The sequence below is a fragment of the Peromyscus californicus genome, unplaced genomic scaffold, assembly GCF_007827085.1.
Source record: "Peromyscus californicus insignis strain IS unplaced genomic scaffold, ASM782708v3 Scaffold_7__1_contigs__length_154581171, whole genome shotgun sequence".
NCBI classification, from domain to species: Eukaryota; Metazoa; Chordata; class Mammalia; order Rodentia; family Cricetidae; genus Peromyscus; species Peromyscus californicus.
Window position 1 is genome coordinate 63,986,016 of NW_026294595.1, and position 22,418 is coordinate 64,008,433.

Here is a 22,418-nt window from a genome sequence, read left to right on the forward strand (position 1 = left end):
TGGCAGCTATCAAAAAGTCAGCCGGGCGGTGGTGGCGCACGCCTTTAATCCCAGCACTTGGGAGGCAGAGCCAGGCGGATCTCTGTGAGTTCGAGGCCAGCCTGGGCTACCAAGTGAGTTCCAGGAGAGGCGCAAAGCTACACAGAGAAACCCTGTCTCGAAAAACCAAAAAAAAAAAAAAAAAAAAAAAGTCATGATGCGGAGAATGTTCAAGTGTCCCCATTAAACTCTACCTCTGGATATTTTCTTTGATAAGCAGGATTAAAAATCATATACATACACATACAATAGATAGATCAATGACAGATAGATACATAGATAGATAAGATAGATAGACATTTAACACCTCTGGATTTGGAGGTCCTGTAAAGATGAAACCATCTTTTCCTATCTACCATTTATTTTACTAAATCCACAGTCTGGAAATGGAAATCATTTAGCACTCTAGCATCATTTGTCATAAAGAATAAATGTTTGACAGTGTAAGATGGTGCCAAATGCATATATCGCATATGTCTCGTACATTTTCATTTGTTACACAAAATCATTCTATAAAATAAACTACACTAAACATTAAAGACAAACACTGAAGTCAAGGTCAACCAAATTGGTAGGGTAAATTTAGGAGAAGCGTATTATCAGCTGTTCACTGAAAATGTTATGTCTGTTTAAAAAAAAATCTAAAGAAATTTAAAAATGAATGGTTAATACACAGTTCACTCATTTGAAAACCAAACAGATTTTTCAGTAACACAATTAACTGTATGTTAAAGCTTAGAGTCACTGAGAAAGATACCTTACATTCATTATTTTGCTGACTGTGTCTTTGACATCCTTATTTCTCAGACTGTAGATCAGGGGGTTTAGCATGGGGATCACCACTGTGTAAAACACAGAGGCCACTTTGACAGTGTGCCTGGAGTTCTTGGAGTTGGGCACACAGTAGAGGAAGAGGATGGTACCATGGAAGATGGTGATGGCTGTCATGTGGGAAGCACAGGTGGAGAAGACTTTGCGGTGCCCGCTAGCTGAATGCATTTTCAGGGCAGTGACGATAATGAACAAATACGATGTAAGGATGATGAGCAGTGTGCTTATCTCATTGAACGTGGCAACTATGAACAGAAGCAACTGGCTGAGATGAGAGTCAGAGCAAGAGAGGGCTATCAAGGAGGACAGTTCACAGAAGAAGTGGTTGATTGTGTTGAAACCCCGGAAGTATAACTTTAAAGCAGAACAGGTGAGGGTCAAGGAGCACAACACACCCCATGCATACGACCCAAGCACCAGTAGGGCGCAGAGCCTCTGGGACATGACAACTGTGTAAAGCAGGGGGTTGCAGACAGCAACAAACCGGTCATAGGCCATCACGGCAAACAGAATTAGTTCAGTGACGACAAATGTACAGAAGAAAAAGAACTGCATTATGCACCCTAAAAATGAAATGCTTCTGTCTTCTACAACAAGGTTCACCAGCATCTTGGGAGCAATGATGGAAGAATAGCAGAGATCCGCAAAGGAGAGGTGGCTGAGGAAGAAGTACATGGGGGTGTGCAGTTTGGGGTTGATCCTGATGATCATAATCATTCCCAGGTTCCCCACCACACTGAAGCTGTAGACTGCCAGAAACAGCAAGAAGAGGGGAACCCGCAGTTCTGGGTAATCTGAGAAGCCCAAGAGGGTGAACGTGGCCTCAGAAGTTAGATTTATGTCTGTCAGAAACATGATTCCTTCTGGTGAGATCCGAAAATTGATCTTGGAAATAAAACAGGAAAACAGGTTCACACATAAAGCATGCCTAATGAACTGCCTGCATGCCTAAAGGTAAAACAAAATATATCCCTTTTTGTGATTTTGAGATGTTGAAATATCAAGGCAGAATAAATAGAGATTCAGAAATTAAATTATTAATATATGATGAATGATTGGATAGTTTTAATCACATTCCTAAATAGGATTTAAAATCATTATTGCACAATACAATAGTTAAGAAACTTAGATAAAAATGTGATCAAACATGCAGCATCTCCTAAAGGTTAGCCAAATTAAATCATTTATTTTAATGGTCCTGAATTTCTTAATGAAACAAGGAAGTATAGAAAGTATCACCAATAACAACTAATTTGTAGTAATATTTTTGGATGCTGTGGTATCTAAACATCGCCAATGTCACTTGCAATCACAGTAAAATTAATATTATTTGTACGGACTAGGAGTCATGCCTAGCAAACTCAGTGATTACTTTTGCTTTTAATGTAAAGTAAGTTACCTTTCGTGCTGCCTCTTATTGTTGTAAAGTGAATCTTACCAAAACTTTTCAATAGGAAAAAACATGCAAGAGTCTGTTAAGGTTTTTCACTGTCAGTATTTGCCTTTCAGAAAGATTTCAGCATATGAAATGATTAAATCCACTTCTCACAATCAATTTTCTTGTTTTGATTATCTTTTAGATTATCTCTACTTGTTACATTTAACAAGTCAAAAACTGTGGAAATTAGTCTACTGAGTATGATGATGGCTGCAAAACTATTCTGAGTATCTACACTGAGCTAAATACACAGATTAGAAGGAAGGAAATTCTCTCATCGAGGAATAAAGCTCACAAACAGTGACAATGGTGTGTCTTTCTAATGCATTTCTTTCTTCTCCCTATAAATCACCTAGAATATTCATTCAATCCCTCCATTCCTGTGAAGAAAATGTAAGAGTCTGTTGAAGTCTTTCTTCATTTTGTTTTGTCGGAATGTGTACTTTGTTTTGATGCAACAATTTAAATGTCTATCTGAACTACAATTTATTTTAAATTGTCACATATGTAAGTAGAAACACATTCCTGAAAACACTTATGGCGTATCTTCTCCAAATACATGCATATAACTTAACAAGGTCTTTTCAATAAAACTTTTAAGAGTAGACTTCTGGTCCTTAGATGTCCAGATGCAAATGTCTTTAGTGGCTCAAAATTTCTCCTAAGTCATATTTCTTATAAAGTAGTGATAAAAAGCCATCTTGTGTTCTACATAGCTCACATGAAAAATACTACCGCTATTTTCTAAGACCTGCAGACAAACCTGTTGGTCGTAGGTGCAGTCCCTTCCTGCCTCTGTAGAGAGAGCTTATTTGAGGGAGATATTAACTCTTATTATTCCTACTACCAATTCCCCTGGCATTATAGTCAACAAATAATTAGCTGTGGTATTCTCTTGTGACTTCAGAACAAGCAATTAAAGTTAAATATTGTTTTATGATGTAATTGCTGTTTCATGGAACACTGAAGCATCTCTGGAAGTGTTTCCTGTGAGTGTTAGCATTGGTAATGTCATCTGCAATTCTGTTTTCAATTTCATAGTTCTCAATAACTATAGGCAATTAATTGTTGCTGAGGGAGGGACAATTAGTCTCTTCCAGGAATGAGCCCTGTCTTGATTAAGTTTTTATTGCTATAAAGAGATTAAAAAGCCGGGCGATGGTGGCACACGCCTTTAATCCCAGCACTCGGGAGGCAGAGGCAGGTGGATCTCTGTGAGTTCGAGGCCAGCCTGGACTACCAAGTGAGTTCCAGGAAAGGCGCAAAGCTACACAGAGAAACCCTGTCTTGAAAAAAAAAAAAAAAAAAAAAAAGAGATTAAAAAGACACCATGACTACAACAATTCTTATAAGGAAAACATTTAACTGAGATAGCTTACAGTTTCAGAGGTTCAGTCCATTAACATCATAATGGGAAGCATGGTGATGTGTGGGCAGATATGGTGCTAGAGCTGAGAGTACTACATCTTGCAGGCAATAGGAAGTCCACTGACTCACACTGAGGGAAGCTTGAGCAAAAGAGACCTTAAAGCTTATGCCCACAGTGATACACTTTCTCCAACAAGTATACACCTCCCTTTGAGAGGCCATTTTCTTTCAAACTACCACATTCTACTTCCTGGCCCCTAAAAGCTTATATCCATATCATAATGCAAAAATGCATTTAGTTCAACCTCAAAATCCCCACAGTCCATAACAGTCTCAAACTTGTTTCAAAGTCCAAAGTCTCTTCTGAGACGCATGGCAATCTCTTAACTTTAATCTCCTTTAAAAGCTACATAAAAAGTCAGATCACATACTTCCAACATATAATGGCACAGGATATACATTACCATTTCAAAATGCATAGAAGGGAGCACAGTGAGATCAAAATCAAGCTGGGCAAACTCCAAACTCTACATCAAAATGTTCTTCTGCTCTCCAAACCCTTTGAACTTCATTGACTTCAACATACTTTTTTCTCTTGTGCTGGTTCTACTGCCAGTTCGCAGCTCTCCTTGGAAGATATCCCACAACTGTGGCATCTCTAACATCTTGGTTTCTCCAAGGCAATCCAAGCTTCAACTTCACAGTTTCACAAAATGGCCCCCATTCAGAGACACCCCTGACACATGTCTGGCCTCAGAGGCTTTATTTCATAACTCCTTTCTTCTATCCTTAACTCTAAAACTAGAACCACTTGGCCAAAGCTACCAAGTTCTGCTGCTTGCCTGGGGCTGGAACATGGCCGTCTCATTCAATTACATCTTTACCAGCCTTCTGTCTTTCAATGCCTAAGCTTGGCTCTCCTGAAACTTTCTCTGTAGACTAGGCTGGCCTCAAACTCAGAGATTTGCTGACCTCTGCCTTTCCAGTGCTGGGATTAAAGGTGTGCTCCACCACACCTATCTCTAAGCTTTTCTACAGTTCTTTTTTACAAGTAGGAAACTTAGCTGGGTGGGATCTTACCCTAATGTCACCACTTCCTTCATTTAATGTCTTAATCTGTTTATCTCCTTGAACAAAGGATTTAGTTCCATTCTTCTTTCTGGTGATCTTTTTCTCCTCATATATTTTTCCTTGCTTAGCTTGGTGCGCTTCATTTTATATCTTCATTAGAGTCATCACTAATATCCACATGACAGGGTCTATATGAGGCTGTTTTGAGAATTCTTCTGCCATCAGAATTCATCCAAAACTGTTTTAGCCTGAGGCAGACTCCTTGGACAAGGACAAAAGGCAGCTACTTCCTTCACCAAAAATATCACAGAAATGATTTCTAGGCAACATACTAAAATTCTTATCTGAAACTTCTTGAGGCAGTTATTGACATTTCAAATAATTATCAGTACCATTGTCTTCCATGCTTCTACTAATGCCCCATTAAGAGTGTTTAAAGCACTCCACTGCTTTCCTAACCCAAAGTTCCAAAGTCCTTATTATTCCAAACAAAAGCATGGCCAGGGCTGTCACAGCAATACCCTACTCCTGGTAACAATTTCTGTCTTAGTTAGTTTTTTATTGCTGTAAAGGGACACAATGACCTCATCAATTCTTACAAGGAAACATTTAATTGAGGTTACTTGTCTACAGTTTTAGAAATTCTGTCCATTATGTTCATAATGGGGAGCATGGTGGCATGCAGGCAGATGTGGTGCTGGAGCTAAGAGTGCTATATATGGCAGGCAACAGGAAGTCAATTGACTGTTACACTGAATGAAGCCTGAGCAAAAGAGACCTCAAAGCCTGCCTGAACAATGACACACTTCCTCCAAAAAGGCTATACCTCCTAATAGTGTTATTCCTTTTGGGAGCCATTTTCTTTCAAACCACCATAAGCTCCACAGTTAATTATCAAATACAAAGTGGTCATCTCTGAAATCTTATACACGTAAGCAACAAAAACAAACTCAATCATATATATATATATATATTTCATATATATATATATGAAATTTGAGGAATTTAAGGAATATCCATGTATGATATGTCTATATAATAAAATTAGTTCCAAAAATTAATATGTCATTTGATATTTATAGATATAGACACATATGTCAAAGAAAAAGAAGCCACTGATTCAAGTAAGAGTCAGGAGCATGGAAAGTGTTGAATGAAAGAAAAGGAAGAGGTTAGTTGTAATTATATTGCTATTAAAGTAAAGGATGTGTACTTATATGTTATATGTAATTTTAAGTAAATGTAAAATAATGTTTCTCTATTTTTAAAATATTACTGGTCACACAATGACCTTTCCTTTGCACAATTGATGATCCCAGATTCACTGAGCCACAATGACTCTTTACATTCCACATAACATCTCTACTAAATTTAAAATTCTTGACTAATTTTATAACATTGTTGATGTGTAAACAGTTACAATAAATATGTGAATGTTATAATAAGAAATTATTCCAAATTTGTAAGTCCAAGTACACTTCATGTTGCTTATATAAACATGTTCATGTTCTTAAAAGTAGTCCATAATGTTTTCTCCATGAGAATTAGCTCCATTCACTTTCACTGTATATTTTTCTACCATCTTCTATCTATATATGCGTCTATGATGTATCTTTCAAGTTTTCCATGTATGCATACTTACAGAACATCTCATCAAACTATGTATCTATTTTTCTTATTCAAATACAAACATTTTGTTCAGATGTGACTTTCATTTAAAATATTTCTAACTCTAAAACAAGTTCATTTTATTTGCTATTTGTAATTTCTGTGAATTGGCTATTATTTAATTATTGTCCTGCAAAAAGTTTGAGAAATTTATCTTTGAATATAGTCTAATGGCTTTCTCTCCAAGTAAAATGCAGATTCGATACAATTGTGAATTTTTCATATCAGTACTATTAAACAGGATACTTGGCTTTGTTTGCCACATAAGAAATATGGGTTGTTATTCTCAATATCAGTATATTTCTCTTAGGATATTAATATATTAGGAGAAAGACTGTATTCAGCACAAGAATTATCTTAATAATGTTTATAGTCAACAGTATCACCCATCATATTTTCTATGTCCCCAGATTTTGTTTGCACAGTACAAAGCACAAAACTAGGCCTTTGGAATGGGATGAAATAGTAATGAACAGAAAAATCTTATTTCAGCTACAAAATTCCAGGGCAAAATATATGAAAAGATGGAAGCAAGTGTTGTTTCCTGACCTATTTTTGAAATAAGCATTAACATTTTTAAAAATTTACTTATTTATTTTGCATCCTAACCATAGTCCCCCTCCCCCATCTCTTCCTATTCCCTCTTCCCTTTCACCATCAATCCCCTCCTCCTCTGTTTCTGTTAAGAAGGAGGCAGGCCCCCCATGGATATCAACAAAGCATGGCTTATCAACTTTTCTTAAGACTAATAACCTCCCCTTTTATTTAGGCTGAGCAAAGCAACCCAGTATGAGGAAGAGCTTCTCAATATCTAGCCAAAGCATTAGGGACAATCCCTCTTCCCATTGTTAGGAGTCTCACAAGTAGACCAAGCTATACAACTGTCTGACATATGTCGAGGGCTTAGGTCAGTCCTATGCAGGCTCCCTGGTTTTTGTGTCAGACTCTGTGAGTTCCTATGAGCCAGATTAGTTGTTCCTATGGTTTTTCTTGTGGTATACTTGATTGACTCCTCTGGCTCCTACAATCCTCCCTCCTTCTCTTCAGCAGGATTACTCAAGTTTGGCCTAATGTTTGGCAGTGAGTTCTGCATCCATTTCCATCAGTTATTGGATGAAGGTTCTTTGATGACAATTGGTGTAGTCACCAATCCGATTACAGGAGATGGCCAGTTCAGGCTATGTATTCTCAATTGCTAAGAATCTTAGCTGGAGTCATCTTTGTAGATTTGTGGGAGTTTCCCTGGCTTCAGGTTTCTACTTGATGGAATCAAAGACACAGACATAAATCCATACACCTAGACATACCTGATTTTTTTTTAAAGAAGCCAAAATTATACAATTGAGAAAAGAAAGTATCTTCAACAAATCCTGTTGGCATAATTTGGTGTTGGCACATAGAAGAATATAAATAGATCCATATCTATCACCCTACACAAAACTGAAGTCCAAGTAGATGAAGTACTTCAACATAAAATCAGTTACACTCAACCCGATACAAGAGAAAGTAGGTAACAGCCTTGAACACATTGGCACAGGAGACACCTTCCTGAATAGAATGCCAGTAGCACAGACACTAAGATTGACAACTAATAAATGCGACCATGTGAAATTGAAAAGCTTCTGCAAGGCTAAGGATACTGTCAATAGGACAAAATGGAAGCCTAAAGAATGGGAAAAGATCTTCACCAACCCCACATCTGACAGAGGACTGATCTTCAAAATATATAAACAACTCAAGAAACTGACATCAAAAAACCAAATAATCCAATTAAAAACTAAGATACAGACATAAACAGAGAATAATCAACAGAAGAATTTCAAATAGCAGAGAAACACTTGAAGAAATGTTCAACATCTTTATCCCTCAGGGAAAAGCAAATCAAAATGACTCTGAGATTCAATCTTACACCTGGCAGAATGGCTAAGATAAAAAACACAAATGACAGTTTATGCTGAAGAGAATGTGGTATAAGGGAAACTCTTTCATTGCTGGTGGGAGTGCAAACTTGCACAGCCACTTTGGAAATCAGCATGGCAGTTTCTCAGAAAATTGGGAATCAGCCTTCCTCAAGTGCCAGTGATACCATTCTTGGGCATATACCCAAAGGATTTTTAATACCACAAGGACATATGCTCAACTTTGTTCATAGCAGCTTTATTTGTAATATCCAGAAACTGGAAACAATCTAGATGCCTCTAAACTGAAGAATGGATAAAGAAAATGTGGTACATTTACATAATGGAGGATTACTCAGCTGATATACATAATGACATCAGGAAATTTGAAGGCAAATGGATGGAACTAGAAAAAAACTCATTCAGAGTGAGGTAACCCGGACCCAGACAGACAAACACAGTATATACCCACTCATAAGTGGACATTGACAATAAATTAAAGGATAATAATGCCACATCCACAGCCCCAGAAGGCTAGGTAATAAGGAGGGCCCAATGGGGGATTCATCTGTCTCCATGGGAAGTGAAAGCATTGACATTTAAATCCCAAATTTAATGTATCCTAAGACTAATGTTCATCAATTGTACCAGCTGATAACTATATTTATAGAAAATATTTATGCATATCTATATAATAATTTTTACTTCTAAAATTTACTAAATCATACTTTAATGGTAAAATTTATTTTTGTATTTGAACACAAATGTCCATGAGTATACATTATCTATACATAGCACAGGTAGTGACATTTCAGGAAGCCAAAACCACTCTGTCTTCCATGTGGTAGTCTATGTTCTTTTCCTGAGAGAATGAGGTGGCCACAAAACCTCTCAATGGAGGTTGCTGGCCATCCCTGAAGAAGCATGAGGATAACAAAAGTAACCAATGTTAACACAGAGAACACCAAGGACTGAAGAAATAAATTGCTTACAAAGTTAAAATCAAGGTCAAAATACCAATTTTTACTTTCTTAAACTTAATCCAACCTTTATTCTGACATTTTATAGATACCAGGATAAATATTTTACTTGAACAGGTAAACATGAGGTGGAAATTGATATGAATCATCCTATATAATAGACATGAAATATGAGTCACTGCATGAAGGTATGTGAGTTAGGCAGTTATAAAGAGTGACAAAGGAACATTTTTTAAGGTCAAGTACATATGTAAAGCACTAATGGAGATTGGAGATGCACTTAGAGGTAAAGTACATGCTTCACTTTCACTCTATTGAAGATATAGTATGAAGTCAGTGATAAGTCATAAATGCAGACATGGATAATCCAATCCAATGATAGTAAAACTCAATACAGAGAAACACAAAGACAAATAATACAAAGAATTAAAAACAAAAAGGAATCCAAAGCTTCATGAGTTATAAAATGTAATTAATATGTCCTGTATTCTTATGAATAAATGTTATTCTTGCATTCATTTTTCTAAAGCAGATACTAAAGGAAGTTCTAAAAATAATTTAGTAATACAAATACAAAAGACTAAATGAAGTATCAAAAAGCCTAATGTATACAAAATATGTACTAGTGTATAAACTCCAGATACTTGTGTATAAACTGCTTGATAAAGTGTTGTTATTCATTGTAAAATTGCTTACAGTATCAGGAAGTCAATTTTTAGATGGATCATATATTCCATAATTATGCTATAACGAAGGTTTACAAAAATGAAAAATGGTGCCTGTTCCACATTATAACTCATATCAGTTTAAAATACTACAAAATAAAGAACAACACATAAATATAACCTTTGAAAAATCTCATTCCTACTTTTGCAAATAGAGAACACACAAAGATATATGAATACTAAGAGTCATTAATAAGTATCTTAGTATAATAGCTATTTTTTTCTATGCTTCATATTCAGCTCATATATTTGTAAATATATGGGTGATCACTATAGCTCCTTAAGTCTTGTGAAAAAAAAATCTAGGAAAGAATCCTTTTTAGATTCTAAAACTTTTCTGAGAGCCTCTTTCACATCCTTATTCCTCAGACTGTAGATCAGGGGGTTCAGCATGGGAATGACCACAGTATAGAAAACTGTAGTTACTTTATCAACATTTAGACTATTGCCAGAATTAGGCTGACAATAAATAAAAAGGATTGTTCCATGGAAGACAATGATGACAGTGAGATGGGAGGCGCAGGTGGAAAAGGCTTTACGTCTCCCCTCGGCAGAGCGCATCTTCAGGACGGTGACAAGAATAAACAAATAGGAGGTGAAGATGATTACAATGGTGAGAATCTCATTGAAATTGACAATGATGAACAGGAATAACTCATTCTTGGTAACATCAGAGCAAGCAAGACTTAAGAGAGGAGGCAGATCACAAAAGAAGTGGTTGATCACATTTGACTTAAACGATGGGATCTCAAGGGCTAACCACAGGTGAATCAGGGAACACACTGATGCATAGAGGTAACAGCCAGATACCAGTACCATGCAGAGTTTTGGGGACATGACGACCATGTACAGTAGTGGGTTACAAATGGCCACGAAGCGGTCATAGGCCATTACAGCCAATAGAAAGACCTCAGTGACTGCAAACGCACAAAATAAATAAAATTGTACCATGCATCCCAGGTAAGAAATAACTTTTTCCTGGTTAATGATGTTAGTGAATACCTTTGGCACAATGATGGAAGAGTAGCAGAAATCCACAAAGGACAGATGGCTGAGGAAAAAGTACATGGGTGTGTGAAGTTGAGAGCTGGCCTGAATCAGCGCGGTCATGCCCAGGTTTGCAATGACTGTCACTCCATAAATGAAAAGAAATACCAGGAAAAGAAGGAAAGCCAGCTCAGGGACATCAGAAAAGCCAATAAGAATGAACTCTGTTACAGAGGTACAGTTTTCCTCACCCATGACTGCTACATGACAGTTTAGGAAAAGCCACGTGCTACTTCTGGGAAGAGAAAAAGAAAAAAGGGATTCATGTTAACTGCAGAAAAAAAAAATAGAGCATTAATGTCAAGAACATATGTTTGGAGTACAAGCAAAACAGAATTACAAAAATTTCAAAATATTGCATAGTTCAGATTCATACAAAAACACATATCTCAGCATACCCCTTTCATACATGTTATTATAAGTCATGGCCATCTAAAATACAATTAAGTATGTATCTGAGGGTGGTGGTGCGATTTTGTCTGAAATAATTCAGTGCTATAATATGACATATCATGGGATTTGATCTAACCACTAAAAACTTTATTAAAGATCTGACTTTGCCATTTGTGGAGTATTTCAGCTATGTCATATACATAGTTAAACTACTGTCACTCAATCTAATAGTGTGAGATTTGAAGCAAAATTACCTACAATTACACTTTGTGACACTATAAAATTTCATCTGAAATTAATGCCTTGGAAAGATTCTGAAGTGTTAATGATATTAAAAATTAAAAGTAAAATTTAAAAACTATATGATAAATCCAAAATAATTTTATTCTCAATTAAAACTAATTGATTCACTACAATCAAACTCTACAATGACTCAGACATATGAGACAAATGCTTTCGAGGAAATAAGAAAAATGTATTCAGAATCTTATGATGACAACAGATAAAATCGAAAAGCTAAATTATTCTAAACTAAAGATTTAATTTCAATGTTTCATAAAATATAATCATGTTAAAATTATTGAAAACCATTTACCAAATCATATTAGAGTATCTATATGATATTAATACAAAAAAACTGCCAAAAGGAAGAATTGTTATATTAAGGTTCATCATTATATATAAGTTGGAAAATTCGCATGAACTTTTCAAATTATATCTTAGACACGATTAATTTTAAAAGAGTTATAGCATGCAAGGGCATACATGTATATGTTACATACAATAATATGATATATAATATGTCACATATTTATCATAAATTACAATTACCTAAATTAAGAAAGAAGTAAGTGACAACTTCTCTAGATTTCTTAAGCAATTTGTGAGTCAAAGTGGCTGACTTAAAACAGTGAGAACATATGGCAGTAAAAACACAATCCTATCATGGAGGTTATTTTATTCTCTGACTTTCTGAAATAAAACAAATGAGAACTATGCATACTTTTTTCAGTACTACAAAGAAAACAGGAAAATTAAAAAAAAAAAAGCCTGGCATTTTCTTACATCATGAACTAACTTAAAAGAAATAGAAAACAATAACTAAAGTCATGTAGTCTTGATTTCTTCTTTAACTGAAAAAGGACAGAAAAAGAGAGAGAGAGAGAGAGAGAATGAATAAATGAATGAATGAATGAATGAATGAATGAATGAATGAATCTTGGTGTGGTGTTGTACTGCTTTAATCTGAGCACTTGGGAGGCAGAGGCAGGTGGATCTCTGAGTTTGAGGCCAGCCTGGTCTACAAAGCAAGTTCCAGGACAGAGAAACCTTGTCTCAAAAAAAGAAAGAAAGAAAGAAAAAAAGGAAGGAAGGAAGGAAGAAAGAAAGTCAGACAGACATGAAGAAAGTAGGGAATGAAGGAAGAAAGAAAGGAAAGACACCAAGAAACATATTATAGTGAACAAGAAAAAGCCTAAAAGGCCTCTACTCGGTACAATGTATTATAGGCAACTGAGTAAAGCTGAAAGCAGGAAAGGGCTCTTGCCCAGGGAAGAGCTCATCCATTGGCTTTATAGTCCTAAACTATCAGCACTGAAAACATACATGCATATAACTCCATATGAACTGAACAGGCTATACTGAATATTGAAGAACATGTATATATATGCATGTATATAAATACATATATATATGCAATAACAAATAGTGAAAATAGAGGCCATGAAAGGAGAGCTGAGGGAAATATATAAAGTATATGGGAAAGTTTGGAGGGATAAATGCAATTAAATTATAATTCCCCCAAACAAAAGCAAAAATAATTTTTTTTATTAATTTATTTTGCAATACAATTCAGTTCTACATATCAGCCACGGATTCCCTTGTTCTCCCCCCTCCCGTCCCCCTCACCTTCCCCCCAACCCCCCCCCCCCCATTCCCATCTCCTCCAGGGCAAAGCCTTCCCCACAGACTGAGGTCAACCTGGTAGACTCAGTCCAGGTAGGTCTAGTCCCCTCCTCCCAGGCCGAGCCAAACAATCCTGCATAGGCCCCAGGTTTCAAACAGCCAACTCATGCAATGAGCACAACATCTGGTCCCACTGCCTGGATGCCTCCCAAACAGATCAAGCCAATCAACTGTCTCACGACAGAGAAATGGAATGAGATCTACATGAACAGCCTGGACATGAGTGGGGGTAATGAAAGGCGAGGGTTGAGGGAAAGAGAGCTTGGGGGAGCGGGAGATCCCAGCTGGATCAACAACAGAGAGGGAGAACAAGGAATAGGAGACCATGGTAAATAAAGACCACATGAGAATAGGAAGAAGCAAAGTGCTAGAGAGGCCCACAGAAATCCACAAAGATACCCACACAACAGACTGCTGGCAGTGGTCGAGAGACAGCCCGAACTGACCTACTCTGGTGATGGGATGGCAAAAATAATTTTTAAAAAGTTCATTAAATATGTTTCTAGGTCACAAAAAAGGAGAAAGACAATAGAAAAGAAAGGGCAATGAAAAAATGCTAGGAAAGTTTTCTTGATAACATTGGCAAATCTTGGAAATCAGTTTTGCAATGAGTTCTGCTGATAACATGCAGCTACTTTATGATAAATTCAAATTAAATTGAATACAAAATACTTATTTTTGTTTCCAAGCAAAGTATGCATGACCTAAACTCATGACTAGTTTATAGACAATTCAGCACTCTGATTTGTGTTAACAGGTAATAAGAAACTCATCCTCTGCCATAAGTTATAAATGTCATGAAGTAAGTTGGCAGAAGCAAGAAAAAGAGTAACACACACACACACACACACACACACACACACACACACACACACACACGAATATACACACAGACACAGACATCCATACACACACAGAGGGAGAGGTCGGGGGAGAGAGAGAGATAAAGAAAGAGAAACAGAGAGAGACAGACAGAAAAACAAATATGTCTTACATTTCTGTAGTCTGAAATTTTTCAGGCTCAAAATGCTTGATATTAGAAGAATCTATTCTCATTTATCATCAGCTGTCTTTCCATAAAACACCAAGCAACTTTTTCCTAGAAATTTTAAAGTTGAAGACTTCTCATATGTAATCTGTATTAGAAGACAGAAAAGTTAGATACATTTTAACATGACTTTACTCAATAAAATGTGTCCATTTCCAAATTCAGGTAACTAGAGCCATTCGCTTTGGAGCAAACCTGAGACATTTTTCTCCCCAGCACTGGAGATTTAAACACTTCTCATAAGCAAAGATTTATTCTGTAAATTAAGCTCCTGGGAAAAGGATCTCTTATGTAAAACAAAGACTAATTTCTGTGCCATAACAGAGTTAATAAAGTTAAACTAAAGATATGTCCTGGAAGACTCAAAATTATTCTCTGTGGAACATCATCAGAAATCTGTTTATAAACCACCCAGGTTTAGGGAGCTATTGCACAGCAGTGGCAATAAAGTTAAAACAATATACTATACATGAGAAAATACATCATTTGGACTGAATTTTGCCATTATAGAGATTAAATACCATTCCTTTAAGCAGAGATATTTTCAAATAAAGAGTTAAAATAATAACGAGACATTCCTGTGTCTAAGTCTACTAAACCTGCAAATAAGCCTCTCACTTGTTTCCTAGACCTAGAAGATTTCTGGAGATCTCATAAACAAAACTAAACTTTTCATAGTGAAAAAAAATCTCTAATTTTCTGAACAACCTAAGTGACCTAGAGATTTACCTTATAAACAGTAAACCTATTCAGCGAATATTATGACTAACAATATAATCAAATCTAAGTTTCTGTAGGGAGGATTTTAGATGCAATTCCAGAAGCCACAAAAATCCTATAAAGATAAAAGACTGAAACACTGTCTTGAGAAACACCCACAGTTACGTGTGGTCTATCCATTGCCTGAGTACCACTCTCTATCAAGATTTTCTGTAAATCTGTGCTGAAACTTTTATGTAATAAATTCCAACTCTGCTTCATACTGACACATTAGATAATTTTTTTTTTCTGCAGGGTCAAGCAAGACTCCCAGCTTGAACTGTCAGAAAACCTCTGAAATGATGTCTTAGGCAGGTACAGCTACTTTGGCTTCTGCCCACTGTTGTAGCTAAGAATCAAATAAGCTCAGTGTTATCACTATAAAAAGAAATTTGTATTGCATGCTGAATAGGAGAATAGCTCTGACTTGATAATTGAATAATGCATGCATGCAATCAAAACATCAGAATTTCCCCCTCACATGTATAATTATTATCTGTATATCAAAAAAGATCCAGCTCCCACATAATAGCATAAACTATCCCATGGGATCAATGCTGGACAATGTAAATACAAGGAACTTTAAATGGACTCAGTAGGTAATACATATATGTGTGTACACACACACACACATGCAAACACACAACTAATTATTAAAAGAAGAGAGCATGGAATTAGAAGTGACCATAAAGAAGATTGTGGATAGAGAGGTGTAGATGTGATAAAGTTGCAATTCTCATATGTGAGATTTTTCAAAATACAAACGTGTCTTTATAATGCCAACACCCTAATTTGGGAAATTACCATGTAAAACCAAGCATATTTGCTGATAGATGCTTCATTGGGAACAAGCACCAGCAAATTGTTTTCAACAACCTGTGTTTGATCCAAGATTCCCACAAAGTTCAAGTGCAAATAAACTCTTAGAGTTTTCTCCTAACATTTGCTTATGCACAATGACACACACACACACACACACACACACACACACACACACACACACACACACACACACATACACACATACGCTTTCATACAAATGTACAAACAGAGAGAGAGAGAGAGAAAGAATGAGAAAGAGAAAGAGAGAGAGAGAGAGAGAGAGAGAGAGAGAGAGAGAGAGAGAGAGAGAGAGACTCCTATATGTGTGAACACGTACACAAATAAATAATGGAAAACAATTCAAAAATCAAAACACACTGTATATCAGACTTCGTGGATGATTCTGGATGTTGACATTCTTGTATAAAGAGTTTAAAATATAATTCAGATTGTATGGGGATTTCTCACAAAGTCTTTTTTTATTGTGTTGCTAGGAAACATTTTAAATCAAAGCCAGGACCACATACTACTGAGTAGAACTGGTAAATAATAATACACACTTAGATTCCTCTAAAAATTATACAAATATTACTTTGTTTAAACTGTATCATAGTCAACCAAAATACAGTATGGTCTTTGTGTTAGTCTTGCAAAGGAAAAATGGTGACAAATCAGGGGGAAAATTAAAATAAGTTTGCTAGAAAAGGCAAAATGCTGGCTTTGTGCCTCCCCATCTGCTTGATTCTATGGACAAAGGCACAAGCTCAGAAAGATGTCAGCACTGTGTTCTGCCTTCTAGATGGAGAGCTATATGGCCATGCCCATCATCGGCTCTACCTGGAGGTTCTTCTGGCTTTAAAATGTCAATCTAGGCCTTTATGTTGTACTTTTCTGTGTATTAATAGAGGGATGTAATGCCTTCTCAAAAATTCCATGTACAAATGCCATGTCAAGCAAAGTTATTTTTAACACAGAAGTATTGCTAGAACTCATCTTTAAGAGACTTTGGGAAGTCAGCCAAACTGCTATACAATGAATTCTGTCCCGCTATAAATGCTACTAGTTAGAACAAGGAATGGCTTGAGTGTCATCATTGTTGTTCTCAGGAATGTTTTAAACATTAAACTCAATACATAATGCATGGATGCTACTATTTGTTTTGGAAATGTTCACTTGATGATCATGTCACAAATATCAATTTAAAATTTATAAGAAAGCCAAAAACAAAATCGTTTAAATTTCTGTGCAAAAAACATACAAATTTGTTAAGAAAATTGAATGGAACAATAATGATTGGTGTCTCTGTATTTCTCTAAGTTTTCAGATATTCAGAAATATGTATATAATACATTATAACAGCATGTATCATACATAAATTTAAAAAGCACTGCTGTATTATTTTTTTCATCTTATTCATAGGGTGAATAATTTTTAAGTCATATTGAAAATTATTATGGAAAATCATTATCATCCTGTGAAAACAGGATCATAGTGCTTGCATAGTACCTTACTAAAATTAAAGAAAAATGTCAATGAAATTATAAGTTTGCATTTAATTCTTTTAAAATTTCTCTCATTTCCTAAATTTTGGGTTGATACAAGAGTAACTATCATCTCATATTAGTCAGGATAAGGTGATTTTATTGCCTGGAATGGTATTATAGAAAAAAATGTTTCTTTATAATTTTCCTGGCCAATTTACATGCTATGAGTGCACTATTTTAAGACAACACACAAAATATAAATATAAACATAAATGTCCAATCTGAAACCTTACAGTTGAGTTTTTTATGCCTCCCTTCCATTTCCTCCCAGGTTCTAAGTCATATTTTACTTTCTGTGAGTTCATCAGGATCATTTGCCTCATGGAGTCTCATTTTGGTTAATACAACTCAGGAAAATATGAGCCTAATTAATTTATGGAAATGTGGAGAATGTAGAAACTTTATCATATAATTTTCCTATACAGACTTACTTCCTCTGTATCATTAAGTGACTTAAGTGTCTCATCACACATGATTTATGTCTGTAACCCATCAAAAGGTAAACTTAGAGCAATGTTAGAGAAATAACTTTTACTGTGCTTGCTCAGTCACAATGAAAAGAACAATGCACTCTTGTTGGGGTACAAACAGGTAAATGTCTCTCCTGAAGTCTACATTGAAGCCACTAAGATGCTGACTGGGTTTCATTTGGTTTGCTGAGAAAGTCTTCAATTCATTGAACTGAAATAGTGATTGCATAAGCCTGTAAAGAACATTCCCATTAGCTTTCCACCATACCAGGGAAAATTAAATTATGACAGTTTTTAAAGTTAATATTTATTGTAGCACTATTCACAATAGGTAAAATATGGAGCCACATTAGGTCTCCAACAACAGAGGAATGGATAAAGTTGATGTTTTTTATATAGTGGAATTCATGCAAAAGTTAGGCCATTTGTAAGAAAATTCATGTAATCATATGAAGAGAATTAAGTTAGTCTCAGAAAGATAAACAGTGTATGCTTTCTGTCATATGTGGTTCCCAGAGTTTATATAGGTAATTATACAAAACTTCAAGAGTAAATGAATAAAAATTAAAGACAAAGAAATATCAGAGTCAAGACATCAACCTGGCTTCCTGAACTCCAGCCCATTGCTTTTATAACATCATAGATTCAAGAAGAGAGGCTTCTATCAACAACTGAATGCACTTTACAAATTGGAATAAATACTAAGGTGTAATACAAAAGTGTTAATAGTGTAGATAGAATGGAAAATGAACATGGCTGAGAAACATGGAAATTTTGGAAATGACAGACATTGCATCATGATGGAAGATGTGTGAGTTGAACTATGGGCTTTGGATGGATCACGGAGGAGGGAAAGATACTGTATTCAGTTTCAAACCCACTGATGAGGAATCGTGTTCCAGTGGATAGTCTCAAACCCAAGATCACACAGATGGCCCTAACTGAACTTTATGAGTCACAAAAAGGAGGAAAAGAATCATGAACATGGGAAAGAGACACTCAATGAGAGGGAATAATAGGGCCGAGGAACTCACAGAGATTGGGCTGACAGTAATAAGAAAGCAATATATACATATATGAAATCCTCAAAGTACAACTTTAATGAAATAAAATCTGTAAGTGCATATATAAGCATAGAATGAGAACAGAGGTGACTTGAAGTATTTCATCAGTAGCAGTGTTAGCAATGAACACAGAATTAGATACAAAATAAGGGAAGAAACATTTCACTAACTCTACCTGAAAAGAGAGTTCTCTGTGTATACAATGAAAAATAAGATGGAAGCTTTTATTTTCTAGGAATTCAAAATTTCTTATGCGTGCTTTATGCTCTGTAAAAGGGCAGTTGATGTGGCTCAGCATTTATGATGACTTTTTGATCTTTCAGATGTACTGAGTATCCTTCTGAGGACACACATCAGGTGATTCAGAAGACCCCAAGACTTTTGTCCTCTGTGGACAAAGCACTCATATGCACAGCGTATACACAGACTCAAACACCAATATACTTAAAAAATATAATTTGCATTATTCTATATTATTAAAAATTTTTAAAGGAATGCATATCATCCAATAGTCCAAAAGCAACAAGTGGTGTAGCAGCATTGCAAAAGGGAAAATAAAATAAGCAATGAGCCTGCAATAGCAAACTAAATAAAATCTTGAGCAAATATCCATGGTCTTCCATGGTCTTCTCACTGTGTGCATTCAGGTTTGTTAGTTTAATGACTTTCATATATTACAGACATTCTATTTTGAAATGAATATATATCTATTATGGATACAGAAATAAAATTATAAACTTTGCAAAATCCTTCTTTTTAGATTGAGGAAGATCTTGCCCAAAATGAAATATGTTTCACTTGTTAGGGCATAACTCATAACCAACTGATTTAAATCAAGCAAGGAAATCAACTTTAAATTTTGGAAACTTTAAAGTGCTATGCTTGTAAATTTGAGTCACAAAACTGAAAAAAAAAATGACTCACTATGAATGGCCCTGCTCCTTCCTTCTCTTTCTAGCTCAACTTTGTGGCATCTATTAATCCATCTGCCTGTGTCTACCCAAGAATTCTACACACTGACAATATAATGTTCATTAGGCATATATCTTAGAGGTCACAAACTTCCTGAGAGCACCTTTTACATCCTTGTTTCTGAGGCTGTAGATCAAGGGGTTCAGCATGGGAATCACTACAGTATAGAACACTGTGGCCACTTTGTCAGCATCCCCAGTGTTGTCTGATGTGGAAGAACAATAAATGGAAAGAATTGTTCCATGGAAGACAGTGATGGCTGTGAGATGGGAGGCACAGGTAGAAAAGGCTTTGCGTCTCCCCTCTACAGAGTGCATTCTCAGGATGGTGATGAGGATAAACAAGTAGGAGGTTAAGATGATCACAATACTCAAGCTCTCATTGAAGGTGGCTACAACAAACAGCACCACCTTATTAACAGTGACATCACTGCAAGCAAGACTTAAGAGAGGAGGTATATCACAGAAGAAGTGGTTGATCACATTTGCCTTAAATGATGGGATCTCAAGGGCTAAGCACAAGTGAATCAGAGAACACACTGATGCACAGAGGTAGCAGCCAGATACCAGTACCATGCGGAGCTTTGGGGACATGATGACCATGTACAGTAGTGGGTTACAAATGGCCACGAAGCGGTCATAGGCCATCACAGTCAGCAGAAAGATTTCAGTGACCACACAGGTGCAAAACAAATAGAATTGGACCATACATGCCAGGAATGATATGGATTTGTCCTTATTGAAGATATTAGCCAGCATTTTAGGCACAATGATGGAAGAGTAGCAGAAATCCACAAAGGACAGGTGACTGAGGAAAAAGTACATGGGTGTGTGAAGTTGAGAGCTGACCTGAATCAGGGCAGTCATGCCCAGGTTGGCCAAGACAGTGACTCCATAAATGAGAAGAAACACAAAAGAGAGGAGAACACTCAACTCAGGGACATCTGAAAACCCCAGGAGAATGAAGTGTGTCACAGTGGTGCAGTTTCCCTCAATCATGTGTTCCACTGAAAATTTGATGGAGAAAATAACTACATTATACTTTCTTGCATGATTTAAAGTGTAGTTTCACCTCTTTCCTAACAATAGATTCTGGATTCAGGGTTGTAGTAAATATCTGTAAGGATATAAGCAAATGTTCATCTGAATTTAGCATTAACTAAGACTTTGATAATACAAGTGCTTAAAATCTACAGTTTAATTCAGAAATCACAGTAAAATTAAAATACATTCATTGTACATAATGATTTTATCATAATTGTAAACATGATCTTAAATTTAAAAGAAGCATTAATTGTTAATTATTTGGTTAACTCCTTGATCTCTAAAATTTATATTATATTTACCCAGACACCTCAACAATCCTCTAAATATTAAGACCCTAGGAAATGACTTCTAAGTTTGGAGATAACCTCCATTATCTCCAGAGAAACTTAAATGGTTGATGTGATGAGTTATTTGCTCCCCCAAGGTGTTTTAAAATGGAAAAATTGGATTACTTTCTATATTACCATTTACCTCTGTGAAATAATAACATTGATTTAGTTAATTTTAGGATTTAATTCCAGCCATGGTTCAGAGAATAAATACTCTTGAGTGCTACCTTCCACTATACATGCATGGCTCTTCAGTTAAATATATATTATATATAAATATATACATTATATACACATAATGCATATGTATATATATTTAAAACTACTTTAAAATATATACTTTGAATTTCTTGGGAAATTCAAAGATATAGACAGAATTTCTAACGAAAGATGTAGACAGAACATCACTAAGACTATTGCCTACTATTAATTGTGAATTGTTTATTGTGTTAATGTGTATAAATCAAGTGGGCGGGGGTGGTTCATACCTTTATTTTCAGCACTCAGGAGGCAGAGACAGGCGGTTCTCTGTGGGTTTGAAGCTAGCCTGGCCTACAAAATGAATTCTCAGATAGCCAGCTTGGTAACACTGAGAAATCCTGTCTCACAAAATCAAAAAGCAAAACAAAACAAAAAAGTTTATAAATCAAGTGGAAAACTGAGTTGATTGGAAATATCATTAATAGATATAAAAAATACATCACTTGAATTGATAATTGTATATATTTGATCTCACAAAATCCAAGAGGAAGTCACTGGAAGTTAAAAACATGATGGATATAGGGTGAATATTGTATACATAAACTGCATGTTTTGCTTTCCCATTCAACATAATTATATCTTAATAAAGAACTTATAACATAACCAGATTCTAAAGCAAGTTCCCAAGCTATAATTGTGAAGAAGTTGGGATGTTTTAGGAATTTGAATTAAAAAATGTA

At 35.7% G+C, this 22,418-nt stretch overlaps 3 protein-coding genes across 3 annotated transcripts; all 3 read right to left on the minus strand.

Annotated features, from left to right (window-relative positions):
• Window positions 1-780: 780 nt before the first annotated feature.
• On the minus strand, window positions 781-1,725 carry LOC128101943 (olfactory receptor 5D16-like). The gene has a single exon (XM_052725407.1). The coding sequence runs from the start codon at window positions 1,723-1,725 to the stop codon at window positions 781-783; it is 945 nt and encodes a 314-aa protein (XP_052581367.1).
• An 8,563-nt stretch (window positions 1,726-10,288) lies between these two features.
• LOC128100905 (olfactory receptor 5L2-like) lies at window positions 10,289-11,260 on the minus strand. Its single transcript, XM_052723645.1, has one exon. The coding sequence runs from the start codon at window positions 11,258-11,260 to the stop codon at window positions 10,289-10,291; it is 972 nt and encodes a 323-aa protein (XP_052579605.1).
• Window positions 11,261-20,164: 8,904 nt separating this feature from the next.
• LOC128102153 (olfactory receptor 5L1-like) lies at window positions 20,165-21,100 on the minus strand. The gene has a single exon (XM_052725692.1). The coding sequence runs from the start codon at window positions 21,098-21,100 to the stop codon at window positions 20,165-20,167; it is 936 nt and encodes a 311-aa protein (XP_052581652.1).
• Between the last annotated feature and the right edge of the window lie 1,318 nt (window positions 21,101-22,418).

Excerpts from the sequence above, each read along its gene's own strand:
- LOC128101943 (XM_052725407.1), bottom strand. The coding sequence starts at position 1,725 with ATGTTTCTGACAGACATAAATCTAACTTCTGAGGCCACGTTCACCCTC.
- LOC128100905 (XM_052723645.1), bottom strand. The coding sequence starts at position 11,260 with ATGGGTGAGGAAAACTGTACCTCTGTAACAGAGTTCATTCTTATTGGC.
- LOC128102153 (XM_052725692.1), bottom strand. The coding sequence starts at position 21,100 with ATGATTGAGGGAAACTGCACCACTGTGACACACTTCATTCTCCTGGGG.